Source organism: Cryptomeria japonica, chromosome 5 (assembly GCF_030272615.1).
Source record: "Cryptomeria japonica chromosome 5, Sugi_1.0, whole genome shotgun sequence".
Classification (NCBI taxonomy): Eukaryota; Viridiplantae; Streptophyta; class Pinopsida; order Cupressales; family Cupressaceae; genus Cryptomeria; species Cryptomeria japonica.
In genome coordinates this window covers 737,346,108-737,368,006 of record NC_081409.1, presented here as the reverse complement: position 1 = coordinate 737,368,006, position 21,899 = coordinate 737,346,108, and the positions used below count along the sequence as shown (strand labels likewise).

General features: G+C 34.5%; 1 protein-coding gene across 1 annotated transcript; it reads right to left on the bottom strand.

Moving 5' to 3' along the window:
• Positions 1-872: 872 nt before the first annotated feature.
• Positions 873-1,334, bottom strand: LOC131028796 (calcium-binding protein KIC-like). The gene has a single exon (XM_057959145.2). The coding sequence runs from the start codon at positions 1,257-1,259 to the stop codon at positions 915-917; it is 345 nt and encodes a 114-aa protein (XP_057815128.2). The 5' UTR covers positions 1,260-1,334; the 3' UTR covers positions 873-914.
• Positions 1,335-21,899: the final 20,565 nt, after the last annotated feature.

The following is a 21,899-nucleotide window of genomic DNA, read 5'->3' as shown; positions in this document are numbered from 1 at the left end:
CTAAATAATATGTAATCACTAGAAAACAACTCTAATTTAAATTTGTAGTAGAGGTGAGATGTATTAGGAGGGATTGATGCTTTTTGATTTTGAATCATCTCATATATTTAGTCAATATATCAGTTGTTTAGAGTAGAAATTATATCATAAAATCATGGTTCAAAATCAAATAGCATCAATCCCTCCTAATAGATCCCACCTCTACTACAAAACATCCTAGGGTAATGAAATTTGATGATGGATGAGAAATTATACAATATAGTAAAAGGATTTCAAGACTAACCAATTGCTCAATGAAAGATAAGAAAGAGATAACTCAAAACTTTGGATTTTTAAGTTATAAGGAGATGGTTATTCTCCATACAAAATGGCATGTCATACAATAATTCAAATCCGCATAATAAGAATTGATTTTTACAGGATTTTCACTCCCCAATCTCATAATCCACCTCCACAATGCTATTACAATACAAAAAAATCAGCGAAAAAAGCAAATTCAGAATATTATAAGATATGTCATTTTGTATGGAAAATAACCACTTCCCTTTATACTAAATGAACTTCAACTTTTTTTCCAAAGATCAATGAATCAGTTCACATATAAACTATGTTGAACAAATTGTTCAACTCCCTCTCTGCAATAGCAACTTACGATTTTCAATTATCAAAACAGGACTCCCATTTTCAAAAACATCCATCTAAAATCTGTAACTGCATTTTCTTAAGTCCATAGGATTGCCCTCAAAACAGAAAAGAGGAAACCCAGCCCATATTTAGGTATTTAGTGTTCATGAATTCTTAATTCAGCTTTGATGTAGACATGGCCATTAACATCTCAAAAAATAAGAGGGGATGAAAGGCACACGAGGATCTGTAACAAAAATATATGCAAAAATGAATATTTTTTCTGAATTTTAAGCTTTACAGACATTAAACGTTTCTTCCAATTCATGGAGCAGGGCTTCCTGTAGCCAATTTTCAGCCTCCGCCATGAAAGAAGGGCTGAGTCGAACCATAAGAACGCAAAGCTCATGCTCATCTAGAGCTCCGTCGCCATCTAAATCCCCTTCCTGCACCATCGCTTCTATTTCCGAATCTGTCAGAGATTCCACCCCTAAAATAGCAGAATTTTTCCTCAGACTGTCGACGGTGATCAATCTCCGTTGTGGATCCGCCAGTAGACGAAATCCTTTACACAGTTCCTTCATAAAATCGGGTTCCCCCAATTTCTTCGCCATAATTGGCAGAAAATCCTCCATTGTTCCTCCTGAAAATCCTCCATTGTTCCTTCACATTTTTCTTGAATTCTGAGAGAGGAGGAGAGTATGGATTGCCACATGCCTTTTGTAACCCCCTATCCATTGTAGTTAATTACCACATCTCATCCTTAGTTGAGCTTGCCCTAATAGTTGAGTTTATTGTCACAAAAATAATTCACTTAATGTTCAACTATGATGCAAAATAGCAACAAATTATACAACATAATATTAATAATTAAAAAATAAACTACCCTTGTTCCCAAATTATCCTAAAATTATGAATTTAAATATCATATTCCTAATAAGTTAAATCTATAAATTATTAGATAATTATAAATGACAAAATCTATAAACCTAATTTTGCAACTCAATTACATATGAGAGAGGATAGAGTAGTCACAAAACTTAATTTTGTGCCTCTAAAAATCTAATATATTGACGTTCAGTAATTTTTTAAAAATAACTAGTCAAGTAATTGTGTACTTTGATTTTCCACCTCTCAAAATCCAACGTATCAATGTCTAACAATTCTAAAATATTTATGGTGCCTTCCTCAACGAGCTGACTACTTAAGCCTAAGGTTTGTATTCATCATTATCAATTTCAATGCCTTTCTTATGCATAGTCGTAAAAGGAGTCCAAACCAAAACCTAAACCTAAGCATAAACTTTGCATTACCTTTGATCCTTAGGAGACTATTAAGGCACTTGATGGACCCCTTCACATTTCAGCAAAGATTAATGGAAAATTTTCTCAAGATGTGCTTGTTGACCCTATGTGTATGGTGAATAGTATAATTGAAGAATAACTCTTTAAAAGATAATTTCATCAAGACTATTATGACAAATCTGATGTGGTGATTAAGACATAATGTTTTCACTTGTCCTACTAATCATGCCCAAAAAATTAGGACAATTTTTTTTCTTTTCTATACTAAGGAATTGACATGATTCAAATCTTAATTGACCTACACGAATGGTCAAAGATGAAGTTCAACGTATTGTTTCAGGTTTCTAATTTCACTGGATTTTGATGTATCCAACTATCTCTCTATACAATTCTCAATTCCTACAATTACATTATATGAGTCCCTGTTTTCAAAGTACGTTATCATATGTTTCTAATAGAATTACTCATTATACACATGGTGAAGATCTCTAGATATTTCATCACATGCCACTTTAATCCCATCATTCCTAAAATTCAGATAGACATTTTGACATTTTATATTTTAACATTAGTGATTCTATTTTCATCATGTATATATTCATTTACCTTTAAACATTTGGTATCACGAGATGCAACTAACACTCAAAGACAAAATATTCAAGGAAAGATTTAATTTAAATTATAGTTTTATTTAAATGTTTCTTATGCCTCAAAGATTGTAAGAGGGGATAATCAGATACACAAATAATGATCTTTTCTTTGTAATAATATAAAATAACTTATTTCTATCATACTTTCCTTCGTTAATATTTCTAATTGATTAGTAAAAGTATTCAGGTTTAAATTTACAAGGTGTATACTTTCTAAAGCAACTTTTTCTATATATCTTTCTTCATTTTATTTTAATAATAATATCACCATTATAATGGTCCACTAGTTTATAATGCATATTTAATGGTTCTAAAGCCTTTCAACTAAAACTGCTGATATTTCTTCATCCTTACCTAATCACTCTCATGGTTTATTAGTTCCTGCCCCTAGGAACTATAGTGGAGGTGGCAAGAATTATCTAGTGATTAATCTTTTACTCTTTAACCAATTATAATTTAGATTTATATCAGTTGCTAATATTATGCATCTCTTAATCAAAGAGAAGTGCTAGTTTCTTAATCTTCAAATTTTTTAAAAATATTTATCTATTACTTGATTGGACCAAATTTTGGTGATAGCTGATTATCAAGGAAAATTGCAAATTACAAGAAGAGAGAACGCACATAAAGCGAAGTCTCTTGCAGTGTGATAGATTGTCAAAATAGATAGCGCAGGTCTGTGTATTACAGTGGTGCTAGTTTTATAATATTTTTACCGTGTCATGGGATTCGAACACAGATGTGTTGCATGTAAACAGTATGTGTGATCAACCAATGTACACAACTGTTCTTTTAAATGAAAAGCAGGGAGTAGAGACAGAGTAAGAAATTGAGAATGTGGTTTGCCTTGTTTACAATAAACACCGCCGGGATAATATTGTTGATGTGTGTAATTGTTTCGCTCTTGGCCTCTGCTTCTTATGGCAGAGGAGTAGACGGATGAAAGACAACCTCTGCGACTTTCTACGGTGACTCTGAATGCTTTCTTTGTCTAGTTTGTGCATTTAAGGTTTAACGCGTGCCGCATTTAGATTGAGAGACAATGTTAAATATATGGAAAGGAAAGGGTTGTCTGTTGGTGCATTCCCTTCCTGCCACTTCTGCCTGTCTGCAGATGCATACCTTGTTCAAAAGCCCCTCTTTTGGCACACGCTAGGGATGCTGGTAAAGGTTGTGGCGTTTGGTTTTACACCTACCAATTGGACCCCATTTTGTTCATACCCTGAAATCCTCATAGCCCATGAGATAAATGTGAGGATAAGACGAGCAATTTCAAGATAATTGATCAATCCCCCTAAAATTTAAAAGTAAGAATAAGAGTCAAAATTTGGCAACAATGAGACACAGTCCGGTGGTAAGGTAGAGTAATGGTCCCTGAAAGTCTTGCTCTCCATATTAAAGTGACCCTGATAAAATGGCCATACAAAGTCAAGGCTAGGTGCGATAGAGTCAAATCCCCTAAGGCATTGGCTTACAAGGGAAAATACCCTCTAAGCTTAGAAGGTGTCTTGCATGTAGAAGGTGTTTTCCCTTGTAAGAAATGGCTCGAGGATTTTTGCCCAGGTTTCACAATAGTAGAGTGATTGTTAAAATTTTTGCAAGCCAAAAAGAGTTTTAAACTAAGCTTGAAGGTGCATTTTCGTAACAATTTGCCTTTATAGAAAACATCCCAGTTGGTTGTTCAAGACCTTTCTTGTGACTAGTTCTGTACATTTAGGGAGTTATTTTTATTACGTGTTGAACACAAAATATCTAAAATAAATTCATCCAAAACATGGTTGAAATGATTCACCTCTTCTATGTGATGTGCAATTGGTCTTGGCACTTTTTTTCTTGATCACATATTGCATTTGAAATTCAATTTGGACAAAAGCTGGAATACAACACAGAAATTACTTTTGTAGCTTTGAAATCAGATGCATAAATTCTTCTAAGATTAATGTTTAGATCCAATTTTTTGTTTTTGTTTTTGAAGATACTTTAGGATTCATCTCTAACATCTAATAAATATTTCATGTCATCCGCTTTCTGTCTTGAATTAATTTAATTAGCAATCTGTCTCTTATTATGGTTTACATTGATGTGAATTATATAGTGCACCATTTTCATGAATTGTTGCCGCATGTTTATTTCATTTAATTGAAAAGATATAATGTATGATATCATGAGCGTAGAGTAATATAAATCTATATATCTCTCTCAGTGTCTCACCCTCATCAGTTCTCAAATTCTATTGAAGTAGCGTTTAGGAAGGTTAATTAAGAATTTAGGAAGGAAAAATATTTACACCATATAAATGCATATTAGACTCAAACATTTAATCCCTTAAATTAAAAAGCACAGATAAATTAAGGTCACAAATTTAAACAGTTCAAATTCAGCAATTTCAACTAGCAAATAGTTTTCCCACAGAAAATTATTTTCAGGGTAGCTAATGATTTACCTACTAAAAGAAAGATGTCCATTCACATATCAAATTAGAATTGTAAATAAGGATTGTTGGTAGACATAGAATGAATATGATTACATTGTTGGTGTTCTCTATATTGACATAATGATCCCTAAACATTTAGACTATTGCAACAAAGAAGACCACTTTTCTACAGGCATATTTAAAACTAGAAATGAAATTTAAATTAAGATGATAACAAAATACAATAAAAAACAATAAAATTTATTTTGAACATATAAATAAACTTAATTCATTAAATTTATAGAAATGAAAACTTTTACAGTCTCCAACTTAATGAATATGCTGCAACTCAATAGAAGTTCTCAGATTAGTTTGGCATTGATTTATAACTCGAATTCAAACTTCGATAACTCCAGTCATTATCTAATGATATGAAGGATCTTACACTATCCTCATCAATTAATTGGTCTAGCTTAGCACCCAATAAACATGGTAGGATACCCATGAAAAGATTATAACCTATTTATTAATTTTCCACTTATGTATTACCAATATTGTTTCAACTCATAGGATTGAGATTCATAAATCACTAACAATTTCAACTTCGCAGATTGCCACGAGTAAAGATAGAAATCAGACAATCACAACTCTTTCATCCCTGAGCTTGAAAGAAAAGAAATATTTCAATTATAATCCTTAGTCTACAGTAGGGAGAACTCCTTCCACTGACCTCTAGTTGTCCCTTTTGTGGTACAATAGTTTTCTAAAGTTTTGCAACATGTGTTGAAGAAGATTTACTTGGTCAAAATTCACCCTTGTGCATTGGAGTATTTTTTTCCACTTTTTCTCCTTTGAAATCTCTAATTACCTTTTGAGTTATGGCATATGGATGATACTGTTTGACTTTTAGACTTAAAGGTGCAACGTAGCTCCTTATTACGCTCAACAACTATTTCCACCTCATGTGTGAATAAATGATGATGCTGGCACATCTACCCTCCTTGTTCATTACTTTTCAGATAGTTTATTACATGAATATAGGATGTGTTTTAAATGGACTAGAATTGAAATAGGTTTCATGATAGCGTACGATAGGATTTTAATGTTCTTTTCCCTAGACTATCTATTTGCTTTCTTGGTCATTTTTAAGTTTTGCTTCAGCCTTATCCATGGTTTCCTTCATTGCAGCTGCTGAATTTGCGCCAATGTCTTCTTCATATGATGATGTATCTTCTTTGTGTGGAACATAACCTTGAAAAATAGACAATCTCTGAATTGTCTTTAGGCTTTCTAGGTGGACAAGCTTCCTTTGAATTAAGCTTACTAGGAAACTTAATGTCTTCCTGCAAAAAATGTTAATTGTTATTTGAAGTACATTTTAATAAAGCATCAAAAATGACACTTGGTATATTAAAATCTACTATCAATAATTGTGACAGCCTTGAATAATATGTCTGTGATGTTCATTTCCTTTATTGGGTCGTCCCAAATGCATTCTCATGCATATACAAGGGTTATGATCGGCCCAAATTATCGAAGAGCCACTTCCACCTTTTTATTGAGGACAACGACATGAATGCAAAGATTACGTCAACGTACACATCATATTAATCACAATTGATTTTTCTTTGTTATTTTTTTTTCAAAAATGAATAAGCTAGTTAGATAACCTTTAGTTTGATGGCTATCAATCTCATTTTATCTGCTTCACTCTTTCCACTGATTTAAGGAATTTATTTGAAGTTTTAGTTGCATCCTTTCAATAGCTATATTTCTATTGAATTCTTGCTTATATATTATAGTTGATATCTATAATTTCAATGGAACTACTGTTAAGATTTTAGGGGTCATTAAGGATCTAAAATTGACTATCAATTTATATGTTGCTTTTGATATTCAAAATTTTGATCTTGGTCTATCATTTAATATTCTAAAAGTTGGTTGTTTTATAATAAATAGATAATAATTCTCTATTTAAGTTTTATGTGGTTCAAGGATATACATTTCTGATTTTGAGCTTTTGCTTGGGTACAACATCTTGTGTTTGATAGTACACTGCTTTTCGTTTCATTGCTTTTGGTTTCATTAAGTCTTTTGAGCTTTTGTTTGGGTACAACATCTTGTGTTTGATAGTATACTGCTTTTGGTTTCATTAAGTCTTTTGAGTTTTTTCTTGGGTGCAACATCTTGTGTTTGATAGTAGACTACTTTTGGTTTTATTAAGTCTTTTACTTTCATCAACAACTGCCATGATTTGATTGACAATTACTTATGCCCACCTGCAACCTTGATATCTCATTCTTGTTGTTTAGATGAGGAACAAACTTGTTCTTTGTTGGAATAGTTTCTCCCTTTTCAGCATCTTCAGGTCTCTCATGAATTTTCCATTCTTTTGCCCACAACATAATAGACATAACAAACACATCAAACAAAACAAAAAAACCCTTGCACTCTTTGGCAGGAACTTCGCTGCTATGCAACTCTTGTTAATTTATAACATGGAAGCCAATGGATCTCATATAAGTAGAGGTCCTATATAAGGTTCTATCTATTCATCATTGGTTTGATCATCATGATAACCTTACACAAAGTTTCTTGTTCACAAATGTTAGAAAATGTTCTATTTAGGCACAACAATATTATCTAATTTAATAAAAAAAATTGGTTTACTTCTTGTGGGACCCTTACTTTTAACTTGAATTTCAACCATTCAAATCCTACAACTTACTCTTTAGTCATAATATAATGAAAAATAATTGCTAATTTTTTTATAGTGTTCCTCAAATGCTCTATTTATTTGTTCTACTTGTATGGAAAATCTTTAGTATCCGTGTAGTTCCCTCATTTTCTTAAAATGGACTATGGCCGAGGTTACTTTATTGTTCTCAATGCACAAAATAGGATTTCATTCTACAATATAATTTACTAGATAAGAAATTTTTCTATCAACTTCAACGTTACATCACTTATTTTCTCAAAAAAATGAAGAATTTAATTCTTAATATATACTATGGGTGGATATTGATTTTCTAGAAGGGAAGAATTAGTCTAACCAAGGTTTAAAGAAAACAAGGAACTAGAACTTATGAGTGTCTCTAAGCCAGCATCAATATGTTATTGACCTTAAAATTTGGTCAAGTGACCTGTGATTAACTTGGAAGACTTGAATGAGGAGGTGACACTTGTCACCTTCCCATCCTCTCCTCCATGAGATTGTTTCCTCATTTAAGAAGGGAAAAAAATTATGACATCTCATCTAGCTTTGATACCGATGTCATGCCCAAGAATTTCTACACTCAGATAAAAGTGCAACTATCATTTTTTTTAATAAATACTATATAACAACACCTATCATGCTTAACTTGGTGAAGAAATAACGCACTTAAAGATATTGCACATGTAATATCATTATCAATCATAACTTGAAATTGGGGAAGAAGTAATAATTGAAAACTCTTTATTATATATATATATATAATCTTTTATCATGGAAATAATAATAGCATTTAATAATTCCCACCTTTAAATAAAATAAGGTGGCCTTTAATTTTAGATTTCTTTAGTTCATTATTAGGTAATCTAATACCGAGGATTGCCAAATTTTTATATAAATTTCATAGTATTTATTTTCCTATTTTATTTGTTATATACCTTAATGTTTCTATTTAAACTCTATTTGTTTTTCTTTATGTCTTTTTATTTTGTTTTTTAAAGTAACATTAATATTGGATCAATAAATTATTCTAATATTGATATTGTAAAGTATTACCATGTTTAAATTACAAAATAGACCCCCAAGGTATGTACCCTTGAGGTGGGGGCCTCTTGGACATGCAATAAAGACCCTAGGACTTGATTTCACTCTCTAAAAATCCTCATAGATGAGTTGAGGGTACCAGCCCCGCCCCCCATACCTCATTTATGATATAAGACTTGAGAAATGAGATGTCCTAATTTTTGTCACCTCTCAAATGAGGAAAAGATCTCATGGAGGAGAGGATGGGAAGGTGAAAAGTGTCACCTCCTCGTCCAATTCTTCCAAGTTAATCTCCCTTATATGGAGTTCATGAAGAGAGAATAGGTTGTTACCCCTACCCATGGTTCTATTACCCTTCCCGTTGAAGTTAGTAAGAAGCACTTAGATGTCACCTTTGTCGTTATCCCAACATCCGATGAATTTCAAGTAAGACTAGGAATTCCTTGGCTTACCTCCATGAAAATATTACTTTTCCTATCCATAAGTGTTTGAAGTTCTCTCATAATGGAGAAATTATCATGATCAATCATAGTCTCTATAAGCCTATAGTGAGTCATGAAAACTTTGACCTTGACTTCTTTTGGCCTCAAACACCTAAACCATTACAACCTCATCAAGACATTTCCTTCTTATCTTACCAAAAATACAAACATGAAATGATTTCCAAATTGAGAAAGCCTAAGAATGATCCACCTCCTCATCCTAGACCCAGACTCCTTCCTACACCTTCCATTCCTCCTATTTATGCTTTAGTTCCACCTCCTATTTCATACAAACCTCTAACATCCTCTATTTATCCACCTAGTGAGGTTCCTTTCATTCCTCCTACAAAGGAAGAAAAGGAGTTGATGTTCGTTGATCCCAAACCTCAAATTTGAAATCAAAACAAACAAAACTGCAGTGCTCGTGATCGACACTGAAGACATTGTGATAAAGCTTGTGAACTTGCTTCTGAAACCATTTCCTCCCCCGAGACACCTACCAATGTTTTGATCCCATTTGACCAAACCATAACTAGCCAAAGGGAGGAAGAAATTTTAAAAAAGATTAAAATGTCTAAGTATGATAATTGTTCTTTTCACATTAACTATCCTATTGTGATTAATCTCTAGATGATGATATGGATGATAATGTTTTTGATACTAACAATTTTGATGCAAATAATGAAAATAGTTCTAATGATGTTGATGATAGGTATGCGGTTATTGAAATCAACCACAAGTTATCTTCAATATCCAAAGCATTAACCCTAGCTCCTCGAGATAAACAAAGTGACACATTGTTAGAGCATGGTCCTTGTTTGGAACTTGTGGTAGCTCCACCTATCATGCTCGATGTTGTTCCTCTCACATCTTTTCCACCATCCATAAATGATGTTCAACAAGATAGGGGGTGGATGACTTTATTGAGTAGCTTCCTTCACATCATAGATCATCTTCTTGTGTGTTTGCTTGTTCATAATGTGCTTCTCTCATGGTGTGCTTTGTTCTTCTATGTTATATTCTCTATTGTGACATTCTTCTATTTGCATCTCAATTCTTCCATTTGTTGTGCATTTTCTCTTTGTTCCCTGTGTTGTCTACTTGGGGATGATGCAAGGCGTCAAGATCTCTTTTGGTTTCTTCCATGTTGATCCAAAGAGACATTTTTTTGGCTTCATCCTATGTGCTCTTCTTCCATTTTGATTTTAGTTCTGCTACCTTTGGGAGATGAGGTCAATTCATTGAAATTTATGCTTGATATACATGAATTATCACATGCACATACTGAACCCTAAGTTAGTAGATCCCTTATGTGCTCTTTTTTGTCATATGTTTATTTCCCTTGATTTGTCCTTGTCTAGGGGCATATCATAGTATAATGTGCTTGTCTTTTGGATGCATGTATCCTACCTTGAATAAATTGCTCTCGGTAAGGCGTTTGAAATCACATTAATGTGGGGGCATACACCTCGCTCTTTGATACACTTTATGCACACCATCGATCAATTTTTGTAGTCATTTTTTTAGGTTACCTAACAAACTGTACCTTTTTTTCTTTTGATCTTCTCTCTTTGTGTATTTAATTGGATATAGTGCTTTTCTTGGTTATCCTTAGGGTGAATTAATTAGCATAATACAACATACTAGACTATTTCAGTACTCCTTTGCATCATTTTGTTACATGACTTAGTAATTTTTTTTACCTTACTAGGATAGCATGCTCTCTCTCTCTCTCTCTCTCTCTTCTCTCTCCTCTCCTCCCTCCCTCATCCTTCTCTCTCCTCTCTCTCTCTCTCTCTCTCTCCTCTCTCTCTCTCTCTCTCTCTCTCTCCTCTCCTCTCTCTTCTCCTCTCTCTCTCTCTCTCTCTCTCTCTGCTCTCTCTCTCTCTCCTCTCTCTCTCTCTCTCTACTCTCTCTCTCTCTCTCTCTCTCTCTCTCTCTCTTCTCTCATCTCTCTCTCTCTCTCTCCTCTCTCTCTCTCTCTCTCTCCTCTTTATTTGTTGTTTCCTTTATCTTGGTTTTAGATTGATAAGGTCCTAAGTCACTTGGGGGCTTGGTGATCCTTGTCTCTTTAACCTCAATGAAAGTTTCTTATGTCTTGATCTCCTTTATCATGAGTATGAATACAAATTTTTACTCCCACTAAAGTGTGGGCTAAGTGTAGTATTGCAAAATTTCACCCTTATAGAAATTCATGCTTATCTAGGTCGCATTTTAGTATTCCTTGAATATTGTGCCCGACATGCTTGATCTAGCCCAATTCAATATTTTTTCTAGCATCTTCTTTTCATTTACAAGCTCAAGTCCCAATTTAGGACCATCTTGGGGGAAGAAAGGAACCTAGGGCGCCCCTCTCCCCCTAAAATGGCCCAAAATTTGGTCCATACAATAGTTGACTTGATTTAGTGGGAAATGTTTTTCGTGTCGGCCTACCCTATGTTTTGCACCTTGCAATGCTTGGGAGAGGTGTATAAGCAAGGTATCTTCCCTCATTTCGACATCTATCAACTACAAGGACAAAATTCTCCCTCAATTCCATTTCAAGAGAAAGAGATCAAGCATCAAGACATTGAAGATTGGGTGTTTGTGGCATATCTATGCATTTGTGATGGCCTACATGATCTTCTCTTTCTAAGTCAACATCAAGCATCTTCATGCATATTTCAACACAAAGAAGTCCAATGAAGCTATAAACATTTCAAATCAGTTCTAGCCTCTATTACTTAACAACATGCTTTCAATTTCAATTCCAATTCAATTCAATTTCAAGGTTAATTCCTAAATCAAGGTTTGACTTAGGCAAACCCCTTTCTACCCAACATTTTATCTATTTTTTGTGTGCAAGAATAGGTGACAAATCTATGGAAAGAGGCGCAGAGTCATCAAATAGAGATCTACAATGTGCAATTCATCAGAGCCAAAACTAACAAGAACAAGCCGAGCTGGATGTTAGAACCCTTGCACTTTTACCTCAAATTTGGACTGTAGGTGAGTTACAATCTGTACTTCCACATATTTTTTTAGAATTAGTTTTTGAGTCTGTTATCTTCTGTACATGCAAAAAAATATCATTTTTACCTCGCTCCTAATTCGTTCATTCTTCATTATAATTACATTTCACATTTCAACTCAATAGCGAAGAACCACTGCATCTACTTTGTGCTTTATCCATATTGAGCCTAGTTGATCATTCTCCTTTTGAATTTAATCAAAGTGGAAATAGGCCTAGTTTCCTACTTTGCATGCATTAAGATAGTGAAACCTATTCCCCACCACTATAGAGATTATGATGAAACATATAGTATAGAGGACAAGATTGCATTTATCCCAATTTGAATAATCATGTTGATAACCATTCAACAACCACCCTCAAATATCAACAATCAATGGTAAGTCTTACTTCTCACATATCCTATGTCTATTCATCTCATATAGATGCTTGCATCCATAACCATATAACATTATCATAAAAGATCATCACATCACAAATCAACATCCATAAACTATAAAAAATAAATCATACATTCAATTTTTCAATAACATGTCACATAATCTACATCCATAACATAAACATCACATAATCATATGCATCCATAGAATCATCACATGCATCTATAATCACATTATTAAATAATAATTGTAGACGTATAAATATGACCATCTAGTTAAATAAATATTTTATATATATATATATATATATATATATATATATTAAGGATAAGTGCTATCTATTAATGGGGATAGCAAATATTTAATATATATTTAAACCACATCCCCTTATTAATTAACTCTTATTTTAATTAATTTCTACATTTTCGTCTATTTGATTAAATGAACTATTCAATTTATTTAATTAAATCATCTAACCATTTTCTAACCTTTAATTAATTAAATCATTTTATTTAATTAAATCCCCTTTTCACCATTTCAATTAAATTTACATTTAATTAAAATCATCCTTGCATATAAATAAATCAAATTTATTTATAACCCACCCCACTTGCATTTTCCTACAAATGCAAGTTGCATCCATTTTAGTTGAAATAAAACATTTTTATTTTAATAAAAATCCTATTTCCTCCCACTTGCATTCTCCTACATTTCCCACTTGTCTCCTAATCATTCTTCTAGAACCTCTCAAATCCCACTTAACTGGCCTTAATTCTTTTAATCATATCAGATCCCTAAATTTGGGGAAGTCACTTCTCAAACTTGGAAGAAAGTCTTCTAAATGCATTTAAGACTTTATCATTTTAAACAAGTTAACTTGTTGAGTTCCCCAAACTTGTAAGGCTCTTACAAGTTAACCTTCAAAGTCTTCCAAACCATTAATGGTTAACTCAACCTTACCCCATGGTTAGAGACTTTCTCTCTAATTTAACCCTAATTTAACCCAAGGGTCTCATCAAGCACTCATGGCTTTGACCCTAGTTATCTTATTTAGCCCTTTCACAAGAGTTTACACCTTGGCTAAAGCTTTATCCAATGGATAACCCGAACCTAACCCTAACCTTACCTCCTAGGGTGACCCTCATGTCTTCTCAGGCATTTAATGTCTCTTACATCTCCTCTCAAGCCACCTCTTATTGACAATTGTCACCATTGCATTGGTAAAAATTGTAAACATAGATTGAGTAACTTTCAATCCTAGCCCTTGTTAAGATTATTGAATCTTAACCATCCATTTCCTTATTTTCTCTATAAATAGAGCCCATTTCTTCATAATCCATATCCAAGTTGTCATGCATCTACACTATAGTCTAATTGTATCAAGCATTTAGCCTCTCTTTGTTAGAATAACATTTTTAGCATTTAGAAGAATTTCATATCATAGCACATCCATGTTAGTATATCATGTTAGTATAGTTTGTTAATATCTTTACCATAACTTCATCATAATCATAGCTTAGTATCATATCTTAATCATCATCAACATATAATATAGATCTCAAATGCATTCATGCACATAGATCATCTTATCACTCGTTCTTGAAGTTGTCATTCCTAAGTCATTTTCTCATGATCTGAGAGAAAAACATTGACTTAAGGGATCCTATGAGATAGAGAACAATGAAACACATCTTGGGAAGTTAACGTTTAAACTAGTTTAAATTAGTTAGCCTTTGTACTCAAAAGTTTCATTGCTATGTTAGGTTTTTTATTTCAATAATAGTATTTTGATCACCATAAATCTAAGCATACATTTTTGGTGCCCACTGTGGGGCACACCCCCAAATATAATATCATTTTTCATGAAACCATTTTTTAGCGCATAGGAGTATAATTTTAGCGTTTGGTTTTGTCAGATGCTCCAACACGTAGAAACATCAGTTTAGCGCATACAAGTTTCAGAGTACTGCATAGACTTCATCTTTTAGCACCCTAGCATCATTTTCTAGCGCATCGGTCCCATATTTTAGCGCATAGACTAGGCAAAGAGCAAAAAAATTGCAACATAATCAAAATTTAGGCTTGTGAAGCCCACCATCAGGATTTGATTTTTGCTAACTGACTGTGTGCAGGTCCTAACAATTTTGTGTAGGAACAGGAGTAAGTTTAGTTTTCTTTGCTTTCTTTTCAAGTTAGTTAAAAGAAATCATCTTTCCTTTTCTTACAAAAAGCTTAAAATGAACCTCATGATTTCTTTTGGATGCATAAAATGAACATGATTTCTTTTGGTGCTTAAAAGAAGTCTCAAATTTTCTTGCTTGCATAAGTAAAAAGAACAACAACTCAAATCTTTCCTTTTATGCAAGTTAGGATCACATTCCTTTGGGCTCTAAAAAGAACAACACAAACTTTCTAATTTTTGCAAAGAGTTTAAAATTGAACATCACTTTCCTTTGGTGCTCATTAAAACGAACCTCACATTTTTATTTGGAAGCTTAAAAAGAACCTTCACTTTACCATTTCAAAGATTTTCAATTGAAGATCATTGTTGTTCATTTTGGCGAATTTACTTTGGTTGACCAGGATTTCATTTGTTCAAAAGTTTTTTCTATAACACACATATTGCTATCTTGGGTTAAAAAGAACCACATGTCTTTTGGAGCAACATCTCCAAGGTAGCTTTTAGAAAACAATTGTGATATTGGATAAAAAGAAAGCTTGTATTTCCTGTTTCGAATGTCTTAGGTATATGCTCTCCCCTTAATTGGGTGATCAAAAATACAAACACGCCATTTTCAAGCTTTATTTCAATTTAGCATTAAGATAAATCCTTTAGCAGGCCTTCCCTCCCGAGGTGCCTATAAGGCCAGTGTGAGGGAAACGACCTAAGTGGGGAACAAATTTTAGCCAAGTATTCCAACCCACTATAATAAAATGTGGAGACTGATGAAAATCTTCTCCAACGGTTTTCTCAATGATTAGCCTTCCTCCAATATCCTTGTGTTGTGTAAAGCCTTTGTTCTAAAGGTTGACAAGCCTCCTGAGAGATTTTATCATTGAAGACTGAACGAAAGCCTGATTACGAACTTTAGAAATAGAAGCCTCATCGAGTCAGTTTTACCAAACATTTCTAATATCATAGTGCAAGGGTGGGGAAGAATCCGCCCCCAAGACACTCACCATATATATCCCAAGAAATCGATCCAATTGAGGAGCAATCTTCTTTGGTTCAACTTCTAGACAAAGACATAAACATGGGCACACCTTAGAGTGTGACAGGTTGTTTGAGTTGACGGAGTATCAAGTGTGGGCTATTGATATTTTAAATGACCCTTGAGAATTGAGAGGTATATTTGATGTGTATTTCTTGTGCAAACTCGTGAAAACAAACAAGGATTTGAAAAGATCATATTGAACATACACTATCTGTCTATTATAGACAAACTGTTTTGCTTCTATCTATTGTGTTTTCAAATCATCTTTTCAAAAGATCATCCATAAAAAACACCAAAACCGTTTCAAAGATTTTACAAAATCATCAAATTGAGAAAACCAGGAATTAAGACTCCAGATTAGTGTATTTAAATATCAGTGCAACGCATCACTTTCATTTAGTAGTGCATGCCATCCAAACATTAGTGCTTCAGAAGAACCGATTAGCGCATTGCAAAAACAACATTTTCACTGACAAACAAACATAAGATAGCTCATACCAAGGGAAGCAAAGCGCATTTAAACATCAATATAGCACATAGATTCAATTCAGTAGCGCATATTAACCAAACCTTAGTGCTTCAGAAGACCAGATTAGCACATTGCAAGAACAACATTTTCACTTATAGACAAACACAAGATAGTGCATTCCAGGGGCAGCATAGCGCATTTGAATATATGTTTAGTGCATAAACAATTTGATTTAGCACATATCTAAAATTGTCCAAAAACAAAGAGCAATTTATCAACTTTTTGAAAATTTCACCACTAGTTTCAAATACCCTTTTGGGTCTTTTGTCAAATCCAATGCAGAAAGAGGAAATTTTATCAATACAGTATCAATTAGTGATCACAAGTTTCAAATCAACCCATATCAAACATCAAAATACCAAGTTATCTTTCTAAGTTAGTCAAATCTGTTTAGTTTCCAATATCGGGAAGCTTTTATCATATCATTTGACGTACTTGGTCATATCAATAGAGGCATATCAAACCCTTTATTCGACTGAGTGGACTTAGAGATCAAAAAAAGGTATTCATCCAATCAATCTCACAACTAAAACTTTGAACACTTGCATGACCATTCTTCAACACATCAAGAAGAAGCGTCCTAGTCCAAAGAAGACAACCTAGTCCAAAGAAGATCTTGAAGAGAAACAAGTTCCTCTATATCAACCACAAAATCTTTCTAAAACATAGGACATTTTTACATCATTTCCACAATATCTGTACAACAAAAATACTGATTTTGACGAGGAAGATTTGCAAGCACGTGCCTTTGAACAAAAATCAACATTCTCTCAACGTATCAACTTTAGTGGAAAAATCAATTTAGCTTATTTTTCTAAGGATCCCATCACATATTGAATCAACTTAAGTCATGTCTGCACGTACATGAGCCTATAAAAATGTCGAGTGGGAAGAAGAGTCAGAATCAAGCATGGGACGCAGAGAAGTTAATTAACACTTGGAAAAACTACATGAATCTAGATGAGGAAGAAATGGTATTTTAATGTTGTTTAGTTGTGATTGTCATTGATGCACACACACTTATTTTATGTATGAGGTATTCTCCACTGATAATATGTGTTGTATTGTTCACATCGGTATTATATGCCATTGTATGTATAGTCTTTGTTTGTAGAAGACTATCGTGGTTTTGCAATAGAAGCTTACCGGTCAAAGCATGACCGAGGACCCCAAGCGGAAGCCAATCTTTTTTGAAGATCGGAACACTATGTTCCAGTTTACCAGTCTTTGTTAGTAAACCGGTAATCGATATATTGTATTTTGTTAACCGACAAACTTGTAATGTGTGATGAGTTATCATCCACTGACACTTTGGCGGTGCTTCTGTGTCGTGTTACCAAATGTGTCTAGATGCTTTGAACATAGGAAATTGTAGTCTAATCTTATTGGACCGACATGAAATCAGATTCTTATGTGTGTGTATGTGTGTATGTGAAGTGTTGAAGAGAAGATTAGGTCTTCACAGAAAAGGCATCGTGCGATAGAGATTGAACATGCAAAGGATAAAAGACTAAAGTAATGTTTCAATGCATTAACATAGAGAAGTCAAGGATCTAATCAAGCATTTTGTGCTACTTTCTAGATCATTCACTTGTTGATTACTAATCTCTTCAAAAAGTCTGAAACCCTTAACCGGGTAGTCCCAGTCAAGCCTATTGTAAATCCTCTAACAAGGTGGTTCATAGTTGTGGATCTGAAATCCTTTAACGGGGTAGTCTTTAAACAAAATTATCTCCTAACAGAATCTGTTATAGTGAAGAACATTGTAAGGCCTTAACCGGTCTGACCTTAACCGGTCTGGTTACTATTCTACAAATAGTTGACTTGTGAGTTTTACTCACCATGGTTTTTCCCATTTGGGTTTCCACGTCAAAATATCTTGTGTTATGGTGATTGTGCTTCTGTGGGTGAATGCTCTATTTTCTATTTGGCTTGTTTGTGTTTTAGCCGGATTGTTGTTTAAACTACTATACCGGTCTCCAGTAAAATTGCTTAAGAGTTTGTTTAAGTTTTTGGGCATAATAATTCACCCCCCCCTCTTAGTATTCATCAATTGGTATTAGAGCCAACCTTTCTCTAAGTCTAACCACTTGAAAGGAGATATGGGGGAATACAGCATGAGGGAACTCACTCACCAATTGGTTGAATCTGAAAGAGCCTATGATGAATTGAAGATCAAATATAAAGCCTCTTTAGCCAAAAGAAGAGAGCTTGCTGAGAAAACAATGGAAATCACTGAAAACAACTCTTCTGATGAAGCAGACATGGACGCCCTAGTCCAATAAGTGGAGAAACTAAATGAGTTTAAAACTAACCTAAGGAGGGAGCTTGAAGGACTGACTATCAAGATGAGTCAAGAGCTAGAAAATAGAACAAAAGTTGAAGATCTAGTGAAGGACAAGGAGCATGAGATCGTTAAGTTAAACCAAGAAATTAGTACCATTACCGCTTATCTGCAAGAGGGTAAGGAAGAGAAAGAAGAAATGCAAGCAGACCTCAATGTAGCCATTTCTCATAATGAAACCTTGATGAAGACCAATGATGCTCTTTCCAAGGAACTTGGTGAGATAAAGGAGATACTTGCAAAGTTCAACTGGAGTGCTGCGAAGTTGGACCAAAAGCTGGAAACAATGAAGCCATCAAAGGACACCTTTGGGATTGGTTTCTCTGCATATGAGGAAGGTGAAACCTCTAGAACCAAGACTGGTGCACCAAAGGAGAAATCATCACCTAAGATCAACCGAAGAAAAGGTAAGCAAAACTTCAAACCTGTATGCTTTAACTGTCTTAAGGAAGGACATACTGCCAATGTATGTAGGAGCAAGGCTTATAAAAATTTCCCTTACATGCAAAACAATATGCATAACCACAAGGCTAGAACTGGTAGATTTAATGGTCATTGTTATGCATGCAACAAGGTTGGGTATAGATATTTTGAGTACAGAATGGTTATGAATAACCCTGGAGTCTATGTACCGAGACCAAGAGGGGTTGTCCAAGAACCTCCTATGAACCGAAACCCAAACCAGTATAGAACCTGTGACTGTCGGTCAAATGGTTATGAAGCGTCAATCGGTTGGAGAGCAACCTGTTTGGTCTTCCGTGGTAGTGGTCACACTGCTGCAACATGTAGGAGAAAGAATGGAAAGGTGAACACCGGACCATGGAGAGCACCTAGTGTGGTATGCTATCGTTGTCATAAACTGGGACATCTTGCCAGAGAATGAAGACTGAGAAAAAGTCCATCGAAAGAAAGACTGGTCAACCCAAAAGGAAAAGGAAAGGTCGATGTTGAAGCCGTTCAGGAAGATATGAATAAAACCTGGAAAAATAAATCTGAAGAGGAGCCACAAGATGTACCAGTTTCTGCACCCAGTGTGGAGACCCCTGAATCGACAAACTGAGCTTTGAAAAGCTTAAGGGGGAACATATTGGTAATAATTTTTCGGAACCCTGGTGTGTATCGGTAAAGTGTTTTATTGGTATCGGCTACCTGTCAACTGACAGAAGAAATGAAGTGGTAAAGTTAGAGTTTTTACCCTATTGATGATGCATTTATTATGGTAGGTAGGAGCATGCTTAAAAGTGAGTTTTGTCATCATTTTTACTTACCTATTTTCAAAGAAGAATTTTTCTAGCTTGAGCAGCACAACAAGAGCGATTCATCTTGCGTTCGAAAGAATCAGGGAACAAATCTTGCGCAAGATCCAGCAAACATTTCAAGCTATCTAGAGTGGAGGGCAGAGTGGTAAAACAAGCTTTTGGAGAAGTGTGTTGTGTTCGACATCGGCGAACCCTAGTTCGAATTCGACATCGACGAACCCTAGTTTAGAGTGAAAAGGTATTCTTCGTCGAAACACTCTCATCATTTGAAATTATTTATTCATGGCCTCTACATCCAAAATCCCTTCTAGTTCTGTCGAACTTGAGGATTCATCTGAGTTTCTTAGGAAGAAGGTGAAATTAATGCCCTATCTCAAATTCCCATCGGAGTCATTTTCGCAGGGGATGTTTCTGGATACATTGATTGCAAACTAGAAGACCTAGGGTCTCTAGTGATTCACTCCTAGTTGAGTTTGTTCTATGGAGATGATAAGAAGATTAAACCAAAGTACAACATGATCGAGAAGAAGATATTCCACAATGCAGTATATTTTCTCGAGGAATTCATAGAAGATCATATAAGGATAATTCTAAATAGGGTTCATGGTGACAAGTTGTATCTTGAGCGAACCCATGATATTACACCAGAGGCAATCCATGTCGTGACCTGTTTCTGCAATGCTGGAGAAGTCCCTGTTCTTTGCAAGATCACCAAAACCAAAGTGATAGAGCTCACCGATTCTGTGAGAGACCAACGGGCAATGACTGTAAACACCATAAAAGATGACTTGGTGAAGTATGTGTGCATGGTGATCGGGTATAGAGTATTCTATGCTAGTAGAATGAATTCTATTCCTATAGATATGGTGCATGTCACTTATAGGATGATCAAGGAAGATGCAGAATATGACTTATGTACCTATATACAAAAACAACTCATGGAGAATCTGAAGTCCATCATAGAGGACAAGACACCGAGGTTTAAGTTCGGTCAACTTCTTGTCGGTTTGTTTTTCTATTTTCAAGGGTATTTTCCAAGAGTTGGTGATGTTCACTGGTCGAGTGACCTACTGGTTTCAAGACAAATAAAGGAGAGTCTGCAAGCAGTGGGATCAGCTTATCCAAAGACTCTGAATAGGTATTTTGATGAGTTCAAACTGAAGATGAACCAGGGAATGAGAATATCAGGTGATCTAGTTAAAAGGTATGAAGATGATATATGTTTCACAATCAAAGTGGATCATTGCATAATGGAAGTAGTTGAGGCTAGACAAGATGAAGTTGATCCTATGGGCTATGAAGTGGTAAATGATATACTCACAGGGCATGCCTCTACCCTACTTGCTTCATCACTGGATCCAAAGAAGAAGAGGATCAATACTTACTCAGAGAGGATCAAATCTATTGAAGTATTGAAGCAGAAGAAGACAAAAGTTGTGCCATTGGCATCGACACCGGTTACATCTGTTGCTAGTCCTAAAGTGACCAAGAGGTCACCAGCCAAAAATAAACCAGAGGCCATTCCGCCAAAGATATTTGAAAGGAAGAGAAAAACCAAGAATAACACACTGGATTCAGAAGACACTGAACTAGAGGTAGAAATGAAGAAGATAAGGCAACCAAGTAAGAAGACGAATACAACCAGTAATGTACCTGCAACCTCTACACCGGTAAATATACATGTTGCCTCTTACCAACCTATGTCACATTTTCAAAGGATTATGAAGAATGTTAGAAGGAAAGTTCTTGACGATCTAAAAGATTATTTTGATGATCTTAGTGATAGTGAAAAGGAAGAGGTAGAGCTAGAGGTCATTAAATATTTGTGTGATAATGATCGGTCTTTGATTGACATTAAACCTGTTGTTCCTAATTCTTTATATAATTATTTGGATAATAAATGGCGCATTGTCATTGAAAAGGAGCAAGAAA